The 13,947-nt window shown below is 41.9% G+C and overlaps 1 protein-coding gene across 14 annotated transcripts in view; it reads right to left on the reverse strand.

Moving 5' to 3' along the window:
* Window positions 1-13,947, reverse strand: part of Nckap5 (NCK associated protein 5) — a 953,350-nt gene that overhangs the window by 114,570 nt on the left and 824,833 nt on the right. For all 14 annotated transcript variants that reach the window (XM_048810448.1, XM_048810447.1, XM_048810455.1 and 11 more), the window contains 3 exons: window positions 12,499-12,600; window positions 8,137-8,325; window positions 351-4,114 (listed from right to left, as the gene is read on the reverse strand). In XM_048810448.1, coding sequence (XP_048666405.1) covers window positions 351-4,114; window positions 8,137-8,325; window positions 12,499-12,600 — 4,055 coding nt within the window. The remainder of the gene's footprint in view (window positions 1-350; window positions 4,115-8,136; window positions 8,326-12,498; window positions 12,601-13,947) is intronic.

A 13,947-nucleotide genomic window follows, 5' to 3' on the forward strand; every position in this document is an offset into this window, starting at 1 on the left:
TGCATACTATAAAACGTATGTGTAATTTTCTTCCATTTCATGCCATGTGGGTACATTCATGGTTCCTAGTATAGGTTGAATTTCTATCAACCTTGATAAAACTTACCATTCTTTAATTTCAAAGACCATTGGCTTGGTTAACAAAGTATCGTGGACTAAATTATCATTTTATTGCTCACTTTTATTTCATTGTTTAAATTCTGGCTAATGTATAGTAAGACTGCTCCTATGTGTTTCTGCTTTTGTGAAAACCGTGTTTGATTGGCATCTGATATGTGGGAAGGAAAGAGCTCTCCTTAAGGGGGAGGGGTCTGTCCTCTACATTGTTGTTCACTGTCCCCGTGAGTTACCTGTTTAAGAGTTCCGTCATAAAGTTATCTTTTGCTGAACTCATAACAGGGATGGGTCTGTTTCTTGGTTCCAACTTCATTCGGTTGTAAATGTCTGGTGATGTTTTCAGGTTATTTTTGCTTTGCAAACCAACCTCGGGACTGTCTTCCGACGTGTTGCCCCTGTTGAGCTCATTTTCGATTTCATACTGCAGTTCAGACTTTTTCTTTTCTTTTTTTCTTTCCGATTTTAGTTGTTTGTTTCCAAACCCCAAGGCTTTTGCATCTTTCTTTTCCACTTTGGTTTTGGACACATCCATTTTCCGGCTACTGAGAGCTGGAAGTCTGCTCTTCCGAAAACCAAACCAGCTGGCGAAAGAAGGCCCTGGCTTTGGCTTTGCTTCCACAGAGGTGGACTTTGTCTGCACTTGGCCCTTTTCCACGTTTTCCTGAATGCACAACATGACCTTTTCTTCGATTGTGGGTGAGAGGGGGGCTTCTGGGCTCACAGCACCAGTCTCAGTTTTAGAGGCATCTGGATGCCTTCCAGAAGTTTCTAGCTTGGATGCCCTGCTTGTTTCCAAATTGTTTGGAGGCTGTGTCCTCCCTGGGGCCATCAAGGCTTGAGGGCAATATGCTGGGGTGGGTAGGCACCTGCAGTGGTCACTGCCTGATTCCCCAGGTACAGTCAGGCCGGCGCATTCTACCTGGGCAAAGGCCTGCTGGTGTTCCATTCCAGGTGGGGTGGGGATCCCTTCAGGTTTTGGGGGGATCCTCAGGGGCAACTTGCTTGGGCTCCCATGCTGGCTACTGGAACTGCCTGTGCTCCCTTGGGAGCATTGCCGGGAGAAGGAGTGTCCCAGGGGCTTTCCAGCACTAGGGGGACTCTCAGATGTGGGAGCAGAAGAGGTCTTGGGAGGAGAGCTTTCGGCAGAGGCATTCTGCCTGGTAAGAGAATTGCCTCTCTCAGCAGTGTTGGTAATAATCTGAGTTCGGATTTTGCCTGAACCTTCCATGGGGGGAGTAGAGGGTTTGTCTCCTGAGTGGGCACTGAAGCTCTGGCTTCGGGCTTTGGCACCATTCATGCCTAGAGCTGGTTTTAGGTGTGGTTTGCTGGAGGAAAGAGATCTTTTCACTGATCTGTTTTCTACTCCATCTTTTCCATCAGTCCCAGGGATGCTATTTTCCAGTGATTCTGGCAGTGCTGTTTCCAGGGGAAGGCCTTCCGCTAAACTGTCTGGCCCCTGTGAACCCAGTGTAGAGGTGGTTCCTCTGTTCCCTGCGGTCTCAAGCCTTGCTGGATGCCCGGAGTCCTCGGGTTTAGACTCGCCCACAGCCACAGAACTTCTGGAGGCTTCATTTAAACTGTCTTTTTCATGTTTTCCTGGCACTGTGGAACTTTTCCTGAGCAACTGGGGAGACTTCATGAGAACTTTGAGTCCCACCGGGAGACGAGTTTTCAGTCCTTTCTCATGAGCATTATGACAACCATATGGGGCACTATGGCTTTTGAAGGAGGAAGAGGAACTGTTAACCTGAGATGATGGTGACTCATTGGCCCCTAAGAAGGAAGGCTTGGGGGATGCAAGGACACTGTCATTCACTTGTCCTTTTCTTCCTGGAGATACACTTTTGGAGGCTATCTCCACTGGCTCATGGATGGAAGGACAATTCTTGGGTGTCCTTATCCCTGTGTCTGTGTGTATGGTCCCAAGTGTTTGGTGAGGAGAGGTTTTGGGGACACCTCTCTTTGGAGAGAACTTTGGAGGCCCTGGAGACATCATGGCAAAAGAGCTAGTGGGGATGTGAGCAGGGCATCTGGTGGGAATCGTGGTTTCTGTGGAGGGTGGAGCATGGGTGAAGACAGGCTTTTTGAAAGCCACGGAAGGTTTCTTCCTCTGCACTTCTGTTGTGGCATGATTAGAAGAAATGACAGGAGCAAAGGTTCCTTTCAGCAGAGGGGTCTTGAATACTGTCCTTGCTGTGTCATTGGGGACTCTGGTTTCAGATTTGGCAGATGAAGGTGGCGGCAGATAGTCATAACTGGACCTGACCAGGAGGGAAACTGACCTGCCTGGAGGAGGGGGCGGGGAAGGAGATTTCATTCCCATGTCTGGCTCTGAATCACAATGTTGGTCCCTTGTAGGAGGGTCTCCATTCTCATGAGGCTCTGCAAGGGGCCTCGACCGCAATCCTGGAGTCTGACTCTTAGAGCACTGGACCGAGTCCTTCCTGCTGGACATTTTGGGGACATGGGGAGTTTGGAGAGGGTGTTTTGGAATGTGCGATTCTGTTTGTGCATTGGAACAGAAGGGCCCTGGGCTCTCAGTCTTCATGAACCGTGAGAGTTTCCCAGGAAGTAAGGCTGATGATTTCTCAAGAGTCACTAGGCCAGAGGGGGAACCTAGTGTGGAAGCTTCAGGCTCTATTATTTTTGATTTCTGAGGTGAAGACTTGCCTCTGGCAGGTATTTTTGTCAGACTTTGCTTTTGATAGATACCTACAGATGCCCCAGACCTAGAATTATTCTGGCATGACATATTGTGTGTTGGCTTGGTCAGTTTTTGTCGCGCGGCATTTTGCGTTACTGACTGGGGGCTGGAGGAGTCTATGGTCACCAGAGGAACATTATCCATGTCATCCTTTGGAATGCTTTTCTCACTTCCCTCTTCAGATCTTTTTAAGAAGGCAGAATCTCTCGTAGCAGCAGCTCCCAGCTGTAAATGAGCAATTCCCTGAGGTGAAAGTTCGGTGTGTTCAGCCTTCGGCCCAGCAGAGGCCGTGTTGATGGAAATTTCATTTCTGGTAACAGTGACAACTCCAGTCTGGTGAGAGCTGAATTCAACGGGTTCACCATCTTCCGCATCAAATATTACAGTGACACATTCTTCTGAAGAAGTCCTTTTTACAACCCTTTGCTGCTTAATAAAGCCAAATGTCTTTGGCCTCGTCTCTAGGTAGGTGGGCACTGTTTTTTCCTCTTTAGGAGACTCAAGTTCAGACTTTCTGAATCCTATGAGGATGTCCAGGTTCTCAGTGGACTTGTCGGTGTCAGCAGTCAATGACAAGTCTGAAGGGCTTTTGTCATCACTGCTCTCTATGCGTAACTCATCTAGGGTTTCGTTGTCATCAGTGTCTGAGAGCTGGAGACTGAGAGCCATGTGACTATGGCCTTGGTTGTGTGGATCCCTCTCCCTCTGCACCTGAGGTACCTGCACACTTGGGCACAGCTTCCTGTCCAATGGGTAGTTGCTGGCACAATGAGATAGCTTTTCAGGCTTTTCCCTGGGGTAAACTGAGGACATGTCTTCTGAAAAGTGTTTTCCATCGGGCTCCCAGCCAAATAGACTATCAGAAACACTGTGGGTTAACTTACTGCTGTGCAGCCTGCAGCCTTCATTTGGAACTGTCTGCAGCAATGCTAAAGAGGATGAGTCTTCATCGGCATCCTCCTGAGGATCTGTATCATAAACAAATGTCTTGTGGAGCTCCCTGCCAGGGCTCCCCACACCAGGTAGTTTGCTGGAAGGATATTCCTTAAGGCTGCCACTTTTAATTCCTGGAGAATATATTCCTTCATTTGAGTTCATGCAATCTTTATAACCCCATTTGGTTATCACTGACGGGGGTTCAAGTAACACTTTGCGTTTCTGTAGCTTCCTTAGCCCTTCCAAAATATGACTTTCCTTGATCCGAGTGGGAGGTAGTTCATCTGCAGAACTAGCAAAGCCACTTGGGAGTGAAGAATCGATACTTAGCCTTTTATCCCAGTTTTGTGTTGATTGCTAGGAAAAGAAAAGCAGATATCAGAAACAATTGAACCATGTAGATCACAAATATATAAAAGGAAAAACCTATTGTTAGGCTTAATTTGTGCTATTGGTTAATAAGGATTCACATATAAATGTAGTTTATGCAATGTTAACTATGTAGTTAACATTGATTTTGCCAGATCCTGTGCTACAGTAGCACCCTGAAATAAAGGAATAGAAGGTAAGATCTCTACCTTGGGGGAGCAGAAAACTCAGCAGAGGAGAGGGGAGTTAGCTAAAATTAAGTGTATGTCATAGGAGAAAATGAGACCTGTAAATGGGGTGGGTATTATAGATTCAGAAGAGGGAGCCCAAAGGCTTGTTTGGAAAAATCTTGAAAGGAATATAGGAAAGATATTTTTTAAAAAACATACCTAGCTCTTGCCTCAGGTTACAGGTGGGGAAAAGGCTTTCCAAGTTGAAGAAATGGAATGGGGAAATACCTGAGTCAGGGAGGTACGTTCAAGGAGCACTTAGGGAATACCCAGAAGATAATAGGGCCTTCCTGTAGAGTGCCGATGGCATGTGGAGAGGGTAAACCAGAAAAGTAAGCAACTCCCTATCTACATGTTCTCTCCATTCTAACATTTGATAGTTCTTTGACTTCATGAACATCAATAAAATGTTTCTCAAGTTATTATGTATACATTCATGCCCTTACATATATGCTTACTTATAAGACCTGGGCATTTTCTATTAGAGCCCCATAGTAATTATTCTTCTACTAACTTACAAATGTCAATTTCTTGCCCTTCATACTTCCTCAAATGTCAGCCTTAGTTTTGGGAACCTGTTTTGGAAATGTCACAGGAAAAAGATTGCATTCCACACATTCACATTTTTCACACCATTGGCTATAAAAAAATGGAAGGGCAAAAGGAAAGGACTAACATTTACTGAGCACCTGCTGTATACTGACCACGTTCACAGTACTTTGCATCATCGGAACACTACCATAGGGAGACGTTATCCTTCTCATTTTACTATGGAAAAAACAGATTCAAAACTGGTCCGTTGCAACTTACAGAGATATGAAGAGCTGGAGCAAGGGTTTGGATTCTGTTTTCCCTGGCACTTTCTACAGCACTGTCCATTTTACCTCAGTTCAAAGGTGGCCGGAGGGGATGTGTCCAGCTCTCCAGCCTGTGTTCCTAATCTTGATGCTATTCTACAAAGTCAAACTTGGCTTCTAGTCTCCCTTCTGCATTAGACAGTGTCCTAACAGAAATCACAAGTTACTTGTGCACTAATTTCTTGAATAGAACTTGCAGTTTAAATTACAAGCCAGCACCCAGGGAAATGAGTAGGATGTAAAGGGTGATCTGATGACTTTTTACAAAAGGTTACCTAATTAACGGCAAGTAACTTCAACAGCTAAATGTGGTAGTTTCAGAAGAGCACTCAGAACCAGTCTTGGCTATACCAGCTGTTCTCCGCCATGCAACTGAGTGTTTAAGTATGTGCTCATGTGCAGAGATAGAAAAAGTGTCAGAAACTTACACTGGGATCTGGGCTTTTAAGTAACCTGTGAACATTTGCTTTTATCCAAGAAATTTCCATGACAATTATTCTTGCTATCCATAACACACACACATTTATTTGTTTTTAAGTCAAATTACATATTTTCTTTTGAAAAATTCCTTGGTGTCAGAAGTTGCTGGGAATAAATGTTATTTGGTGATGGCATCCCTTTTCCCTGCTCTTCCTCTTTGCCATTTAAAGCTCCTTTGGAAATCAGAAGCAATCCCCTCAGTGAGTCTGAGTATTATAGACCACCCAGGTACAGTCCGCCTCAGCTTAGATTTCTAAGAATTTCTATGATCCCGATAGTCACATTGACAGGAAAGCAGAGAAACCAGGCAAAAATGCCCTGCAAGAGCTTGGATGAAGCAGATGTGTCTACCCCACAGAAGGTACGCGTGGCCTCTGCTGACCCTCCTCCTCTCTGCCCCTGTAGAGTCTGCCCGTGCTGCACTTCACCTTGCCCCAAGGTTGGTGGCTGTAAACCTTCAAATGAGATTGGTCACCTTCCTCCACCATTTTCCACAGGAGGTTGTGGCATTTAACAACTTGAAAAACGTCTAACCCATCTTAAAACTTGGGAGCAAAAATAAAAGCATGCGTTCCCTGTGGCTGAGGGGACTGGGAGGGGCTGGTATTTCCCACAGGTGGATGCCTTCTCTGCTGGGCAAAGTTGCAGGACAGTTGCCCTCTGGAGCAGTTGTGGATGGCTTCAGGATGCTGCTGCGGAGGTAGGGGTCACAATGCCTATACTTGTTTTCCACTCCTTACCTGGACATCTGGATTATAATTTCATTTATTATTTTAAAAAGGACATTGTTGGTCTTACTAGGAATAAATCCATCCCAACACTGGGCACAACACCATCATGTATTAGGCTGACTCAACAAGGCCATGAGAGCAGAACCATTAAGAGTGAAGGTTCTGGAACCAATTGCCCAGTTCTGCCATGTACTGGCCATGAGATCTTGGGCCAGTTACTTAACTTCTCATCTGTTACTCAGTTTCCTTATCTGTAAAATGGGGAGAATAGGAAAATGTACTTAACAGACTATTGAAAGCATTAAATGATACTTGGGAAGTGCCTAAAAAGTTTGAGATAAATGATAATAATTCTTTAATTAGAGCCAAATTACTCCATGTAGAACATGCTGGTGCATTTCATTCAGGCTTCCTTTCTGTTTGTACATAAAACAGTATTTAAAAAATCTCTTGAGTTCAAAAAGAGCTCTTAGTCATATATTTTATATGTTAAATTCAAATTTATAACATTTAATTTAATTATGCAAGTTGATATAAATGAGCACCTGGCACCAGGTAAAAACCCCCAAAGTTCCTCAAATATAGCATAAATTTAAAATGTCTGGACAGGCCTGGATCCAGCTTGCTGTGTCCCTGAGAACCAGGACAGTGCACTGTGACATGTGACAGGTGCACAGAGATTCCATGACCATGAGTGCACGCCACCCAGTGTCTGTGCAATGTCTTCAGAACTTTCCTTCCCTTCTTCCCAGGGGAGAGATTGCCTTAGAACATCCAGGGCTGCTTTAATTCAAAGAATTCAGTCAAAAAATTGTAAAAAGAAAGTAAAAGGCTCTGGGAAGGACAGCTAAGTGGTGCCAGAATGAAATGAGCAGAGTATGGGGCCATGGGAGTCAGCAACGCTCAAGAGACAAAGAGAGGAAACCTCTCTGGCCAAGTTCCTGGTCTCTGAGGAGCCAGGCCCCTGGCAGTCATTATTCAGAACTCTGAATTGCTCCTCAGAGGGAGCGATTCTGATAATGCAGTAGGCTCTCCACTTTGCATTAGATGTCTGAGTCCTAGGGAATAGGCTTTAAATGCAAGCTTGAAATCTTTTTTGGAGTTCTTGTTCAGAAGATGACAAAGCTGCTCCCTCACCAATATTTTCTGGGAGTTATGGAATTTTCCTGGTTTCTAAAGTGCTGAAAGCATAAACTAAATTTACCCAAATGGTAGAAAAATGACTTTCAAATATTCTGATTCAAGGTTCCCATTCTCACGTATTCTGCTTTCTTTCCACTCTAGGGAACTGCTAAAACAGCTCTTTCAAAATTCTTGGCTTGCACCAGTGTGCAAAGAAGTTTGGTCAAAGCATGAAGGGATCTTTAGATGTGTGAGCCCACTGTGCAGGTGGATGGCTATCCTTCTAATGGGAAGCATTGTCTAAGCACCTTGGCACATAAATAGGAATGGACCTACTTTCACTGAAGGCAGGGTCCCTGTGGTTCACCACAGTACATTCCCCAGTATGCTGCCTTCCAGTTGATAGTGAAATCATATTTGATGAGCCACAGCACTGATTAGTGGAGGTCAGCATAAACCATGAGCAGGTACTCAGCAAATGGTCATTTCCCTCTTAACCCTCCCTCCAACTCTCCGCCTCCGTGACCACATCCTACCAGCAGAGGATCTGGTTCACTCAGATGCTAAAAATGCCTGGAAAGGAGACTTACCCTTTTCCTGAGGTTCTTGCCATCATGCCATGTGTAAGAGGAGCCACTGGAGTATTCGCTGCAGGTGCTGGAAAGGGACAGTTCACTGCTACTGCAGCTGTTTCGAGGACAGAGGTGACCAGGGATGACAGCCCCCAAGCCAGTGCACTTCAGGGCAGAAGTTCCTGATCTTGCATTCAGTTGGTATTCCTGAAAAGGCAAGAAAGTTCTGAGCAAGTGCCTGCTTAGGGAAGAATAAGTACCAACTGAATCTCATAGTGAGTAGTCAGAAGCACAGACTTAGGAGCCAAGCAGACTACAGACACTGTGTTTACTGTGTGGCAATAGGGAAGTTAATTAGCTTTTCTAGCCATGTTCTCCTTTTCAAAGGGAATAATGACAGTAGTAAACCCTAAAGGATTATTGAAAGGAGTAGATGAGTTACTAGATATGAAGCACATAGCACAGCATCTGGCCTATAATTGCTGCTCAATTATTGCAAGTTCATTATAATCAAAAGTACCATGATGGTGGTTTCTTTTATCCTTTCTTACAGGTTAGAAAATAAGATCAACATCAAAATATGACTCAAGGTCATTGTAATGTTTTGAGCAACTAATAAAAAAAATTTGATGAGCAAGTTAGACTAGTTTATATGATAAAATTTACATTTTTTGTAACATATGCTTTGGTAAAAATATCTAGTTTATTCAACCCCATTTCAATGTTTAAATGAATTCTACTGTCATGTAAGACTGAAAAAGAATAAATAAAAAACAAGCATGTAAAAAAAAAATATGACTCAAGGGCTGCTTGTACAGCCGAGAGGTAGAGTGCTTGCCTAGCATGTGTGACACCACAGGCTCCTCTCCCAGCACCACAAAACAAAACCCCCAAATGACAACAATAACATGACTTGAGTGCTACAAATGGAAGGAGACAGAGTAGTGTCCTTGGCTATAGGGTTCAAGAGCCTGAGCACTAGACTGCTAGTCTAGTGTCTGGATCAGGCTACAAAATGTCACTAAATATGTGATCTTGAGAAACACAAAAAATTAACTTCCATGGACCTTAATGTCCTCATTTGTATCTTCACTAGATTACTCCCAAGGTCCCGTCTGGCTCTGACAATATTCTTTTAAATAAGCTGTCAAATGCCCCCAGTTTATCGGTGCCATCTTTTAATAAGCCATGAACAGGGGACAACAAACTTATGTATTCCAAGTCTACAATGTAAAATATAAGACTTTTTGTATCTAGTTGGCTGTCCAAATGTCAATAATGCACACATCAAACAGATCTGGTTCCTATGCAGAAGGCCCAGGCTGTTGGAATGCTAGTGGTCTGCATAAAGCAAGGGTGACCAATAAACTGTGAGCATCCAAGCACATCTTGACAGCCACATTACTGCCCCTTACATAACAAATGAAGTTCTACAAACCAGACAGGCTAAATTAAATTAGTACCCAGACCACTGAGAATAAAATCTCTCTACTACCATCTAATTCCAGTCTCCTATCTATATAAAGCTTCGTTTCAGGAACTCTTTGATGGGATGCTATCTGTCTTGGTGTCTCTTGCCTCTTACTTATGTGATTCACTGACACTTTCTGGGTGCCTCTGGTACCCCAGTACTTATCACTGCTTTCCAAATGCAATTCCCACTGACGGTGACTAAACACCACGCAGGGAAGAAGGTAATGAGAATGTGAGGGTGCTTGTGGTAATGCTGAGCCCCTGCATAAGTGCATGGGGCATGTTTAATTTGCTCTCGAATCAATATCCATAATACTTAATAATGTTAGATTTTATCTGCTTTGCTATCAATACTTTATTTTTTGCTGCATAACAATTTCTTTAAGTGATCTAAAAATGCCAAGAGCTTTTATTACCCTGCTCTCCTTCCCCTGAAATGTGACTCTAAACATCAATGAAAGGAGAAATTTGTCTTAAAAATCCAGATTTCAACAATATCTATTGGTTTATACCCTAGTTTATTGCCAGATGTAACTTGGTTAAGGGGAGTTCATATTTGGAACTCAGCTGCCTACTACCAATGGCTATGTCTTGCTGGAGCACCTGGAAGTTAAGCCTCAGCCATCACAGACATCTAGAATGCTCCCTGAGCAAATATTTAGAAACACCCCACCCGACCCCACCTCTACTTGTGTGCCGTCCAATTCCTCCAGCCTGTTCTCTCACATTTTGTGTCTGAGTAATCCGGGAAGAGGTAGTTGCCTAGGGCTGCCTCTGCTGGTAACTATGTCTCCTTTGCAGAGAGGGCTTGTGACTGCCTTTCACCAGGTGACCTGGAACTAAGCTCCATTGGCCTTTTTACACCCTGCTTGGCTTTTAGTGACAGTTTACATCCTGCCATTCCCCAGAGTACTGGGGCTTGTATATGATTTCTTACCTATCCCTCACCACTACACCTATCAAATTATACCTGTTTTTACAACTTAACTCAATTCTCAGGATTCTTAATGCATAGGCCCCCTTGCCCAGTTATAACCCATAGGAGTACCTCCTGCAAAGAGGCTGCATTAATATGACAGGAAACTAGATCTTGGAAGATGGGCGGAGTGAGAATGAACTCTGGGGTCTCTTGGCCTTAAACTTGAGTGCCCAAATGTGATAGAGGAAGGGCTGTCAATGTTATGTGTGGCAGGTGGGTGAGAGGGATTGGGCAGAGAGGTGTCAAAAGCATTGACTGCATAAGATAATAATGAAGATGGAACTGCTTCTGGCATAGGAACTTGTAGGTGCTGATGCTTTTATAAAGAGACACACATGTGTGTCTTGCCTCTTCAACTAAACGATACGTTCACAATCTGCCTACAGGACCCTGTTTGAAACTTCCTGGCATCCCATCATTATCTGATACCTGGCACACAAGTGATAATATAGTACTGGGCAATAACCAAAGTGGGTGCACTTGGTCTCAGGGATCACCATAGGAGTTTTTGGAAAGACGTACTAGTAGATGGCCTTCTTGCTCATTGTTTCTACCTCTGCCATGTTTTCCTGTGGCTGTGACATAGTGCCACATGTTCAAGGAGAACAGAAAAGGGTAAAAGCAACAGAGATCTTCTGATGGTCCCAATGTTATTAGCAGGTACTATGCTACACACATTTCATGTATTATCTCATGTAATCCTTGCTGTAATTCTCTGAAATAAAAAAGAAATATCATTACCCACATTTTCTAAATGGGAAATCTGGCGTACTCAGATTTTAATATCTTGTAAAGGATTACTTGGCCAACACAGCATTGTGATGCCAGACCCAAGTCCCAGACATTTTGCTGTAATACTGAGAATGGCCCCTGACAGCAAAACTCTCCGGGATACACAGAACATTAGAATCCCACTGAGCATGGCTGTCAATAGATAATAATTATCACTAAATTCTTCTTTGTCAGAAAATGCATATTGGTTTCCACTGCAACATTATCTTAATTATGTTTATTTCATTGGCAAAATTCACCCTGTTTTCGCTATTCAAACTGTATTTTTTTCAATGTGCATTTTAGATTACTGCCTTGAATGACTCGTATATTTTTATATCCTTGCTGTGAGAAATGCCATATGAAATCTACAATTTTACTTAAAAAATAGAGAAACTGAAGCCAAGAGTTTCTTGAATAAGAATTGCATACTTTAAAAAATCCCTGATCTTAAGGACATATTATAGATGGGATGCCATTAGGTCTTTATAGAAGTTTAAAATGACTGCATTCCACTGAAATCTAATTTCAATTTAACTTGAGATTATTTACCTTTGATATAGAATATCCTGTGTACAACTAACAAAATTATAAAGTAAAATCCAGTGATCCATAATGTTCAAGTAATTTATTTAAGCCTAACATTTTTCATTATGTATTTATACAGCTGTTATATGTTTTTTTTCAAGTTACTCTTTTTATGTCAATGGGATTTAAAAGCCATGCTGGTTAAAGTTTTGCCAAATAAGCACAAAGCAAACCCCAGCTAAAGGAAAAAAAAAAAAAGGACAGCCCATGAATTTTTAAAAGTTCATACATAATATATCATAAAAGTAGGATGAATAATATGGGACATGGGCTTTAATAAAAAGCTCCTTGACCATTTCTCAGAGACTTTGAGATGTAATCAATACCCCAAAAGGTATCTTGGGGACAAAGCCAAGATTTATGACATTTTTGCCTAGAGTGACACTTTCTGCTTACTATATCAGCTGGGGGACATGATATTGAATTTCAGAGAACACAAGAAAGGAAGGTCTTTTTATCTGCCTGACAATGCTTCAAGGATGCACTTTATGGTTCAGCTGTGACATCATATTTGATGGAAGGAAAATAACAACCTGAACAAGTCCTCTGAAGGCAACTGGGGGACTCACGTGTAGCTCAACATCGGTTCGTGACTGCATCAGACTTCGGCTCCTTCCCACCTCTGAGAGCAAATCTCCAGATGAAAGATCCAAGATGCGTGAGTGAAGTTTCTAGGAGAAGCCAAGCAGAAACATGGAATAGCCATCATTGAACTGTTTGTTTTAAAATCCTGCCTTGGACAACTAAGTCTCAAAAGAAGTGACATTTCTGGATTAGAGAATACATGCCCTAATTCAAACACGTTTATTCCAGTTTATTAGGTGTTCAATATCTATGCACATATACAGATTGCATTTTGTAAACAATAATCATACATTTTACAGTTTTTCCATCTGCCTTGGGAAATAGTTGAATAAGTTGTAGTTGAAAGATTAGCAGGAAATATGTGACTATCCCCAATATACTTACTGACTAGTGTGAAAATAACTTCTGATATTCATATTAAAAAACTCAATCATCAAGTTAACCTAAAGATGTTGAGTGGTGGTTAAAATATAAGCAAATAATTACGAAAATGACCTTATTTCTGAACAGCACTGATCTTGTGAAATTTTCCCTTGGACACATTTTAACTCAAAGTCATTAGCGTCATCTGTTAGAAACAATTAATGTGAATAGAAAATAATTGCATCAGGGATCTGGGGACTCAGAGGATTTTGTGCATTAATATTTACGTGCTATTCGATTATATACTGAATTCTTTATTTCAGTTTTGCTTGGAAGGCCTGCTAAAACAGGGACATTTTACTATATTAATCTTTATACTAATTACTAAGACTTTTCTGTGGACATTAAATTTGATCAGTTTAATTGTAAATACAATAAAACCCATGATTTATCCTCTAATGTTTCTACTAGACCCGTGACATTTTAAAAGTGGTACTTGTACCCTGGTTTGTCTTGGTTACAACTTTTGTGACTTCAGACACTAAAAATGTCTAATCAAGTAAGTAAAAAAAAAAAAAAAAAAAAAAAAGAGGAATAAATCCAAATCTGGCTGCATGTTGCTTTGAAAATTCAATTTTTCTAATGAAGATAAAACCTCAATAGGTAAATAGAAGACTGACTTTGTTTCTGAACAGTTTTTATAATCCTTAGGTTCTCTCTAGATTCTGAGTTTCCTGGGGACAAAGATAGAATTTCTCTCACCATTTAATTCCCAGGACCTGACACAGTATATTATACTCAGTAAGTACCCAATAAATGCTCATCACAGTCTATAAAGGAAAAATGATGTCGTTAGATTATCCCTATCTGTATATAGGTTTTAACCATTGAGAGAGTGCCAGAATAATTATAATGTTTTAAGACCCAAGAATACATTTATCAATATGCAAACAGTAGAAGTAGTTATGGGAAATGACATTCAACAAAAGAAATGATGATTTTGAGTGGTATATCATGTGATTTGGAGGAAAAGTACTGTATAGATATCTGACTTCTTATTCAGTTCATGA

This window comes from Marmota marmota, unplaced genomic scaffold, assembly GCF_001458135.2.
Source record: "Marmota marmota marmota unplaced genomic scaffold, marMar, whole genome shotgun sequence".
NCBI lineage: Eukaryota > Metazoa > Chordata > Mammalia > Rodentia > Sciuridae > Marmota > Marmota marmota.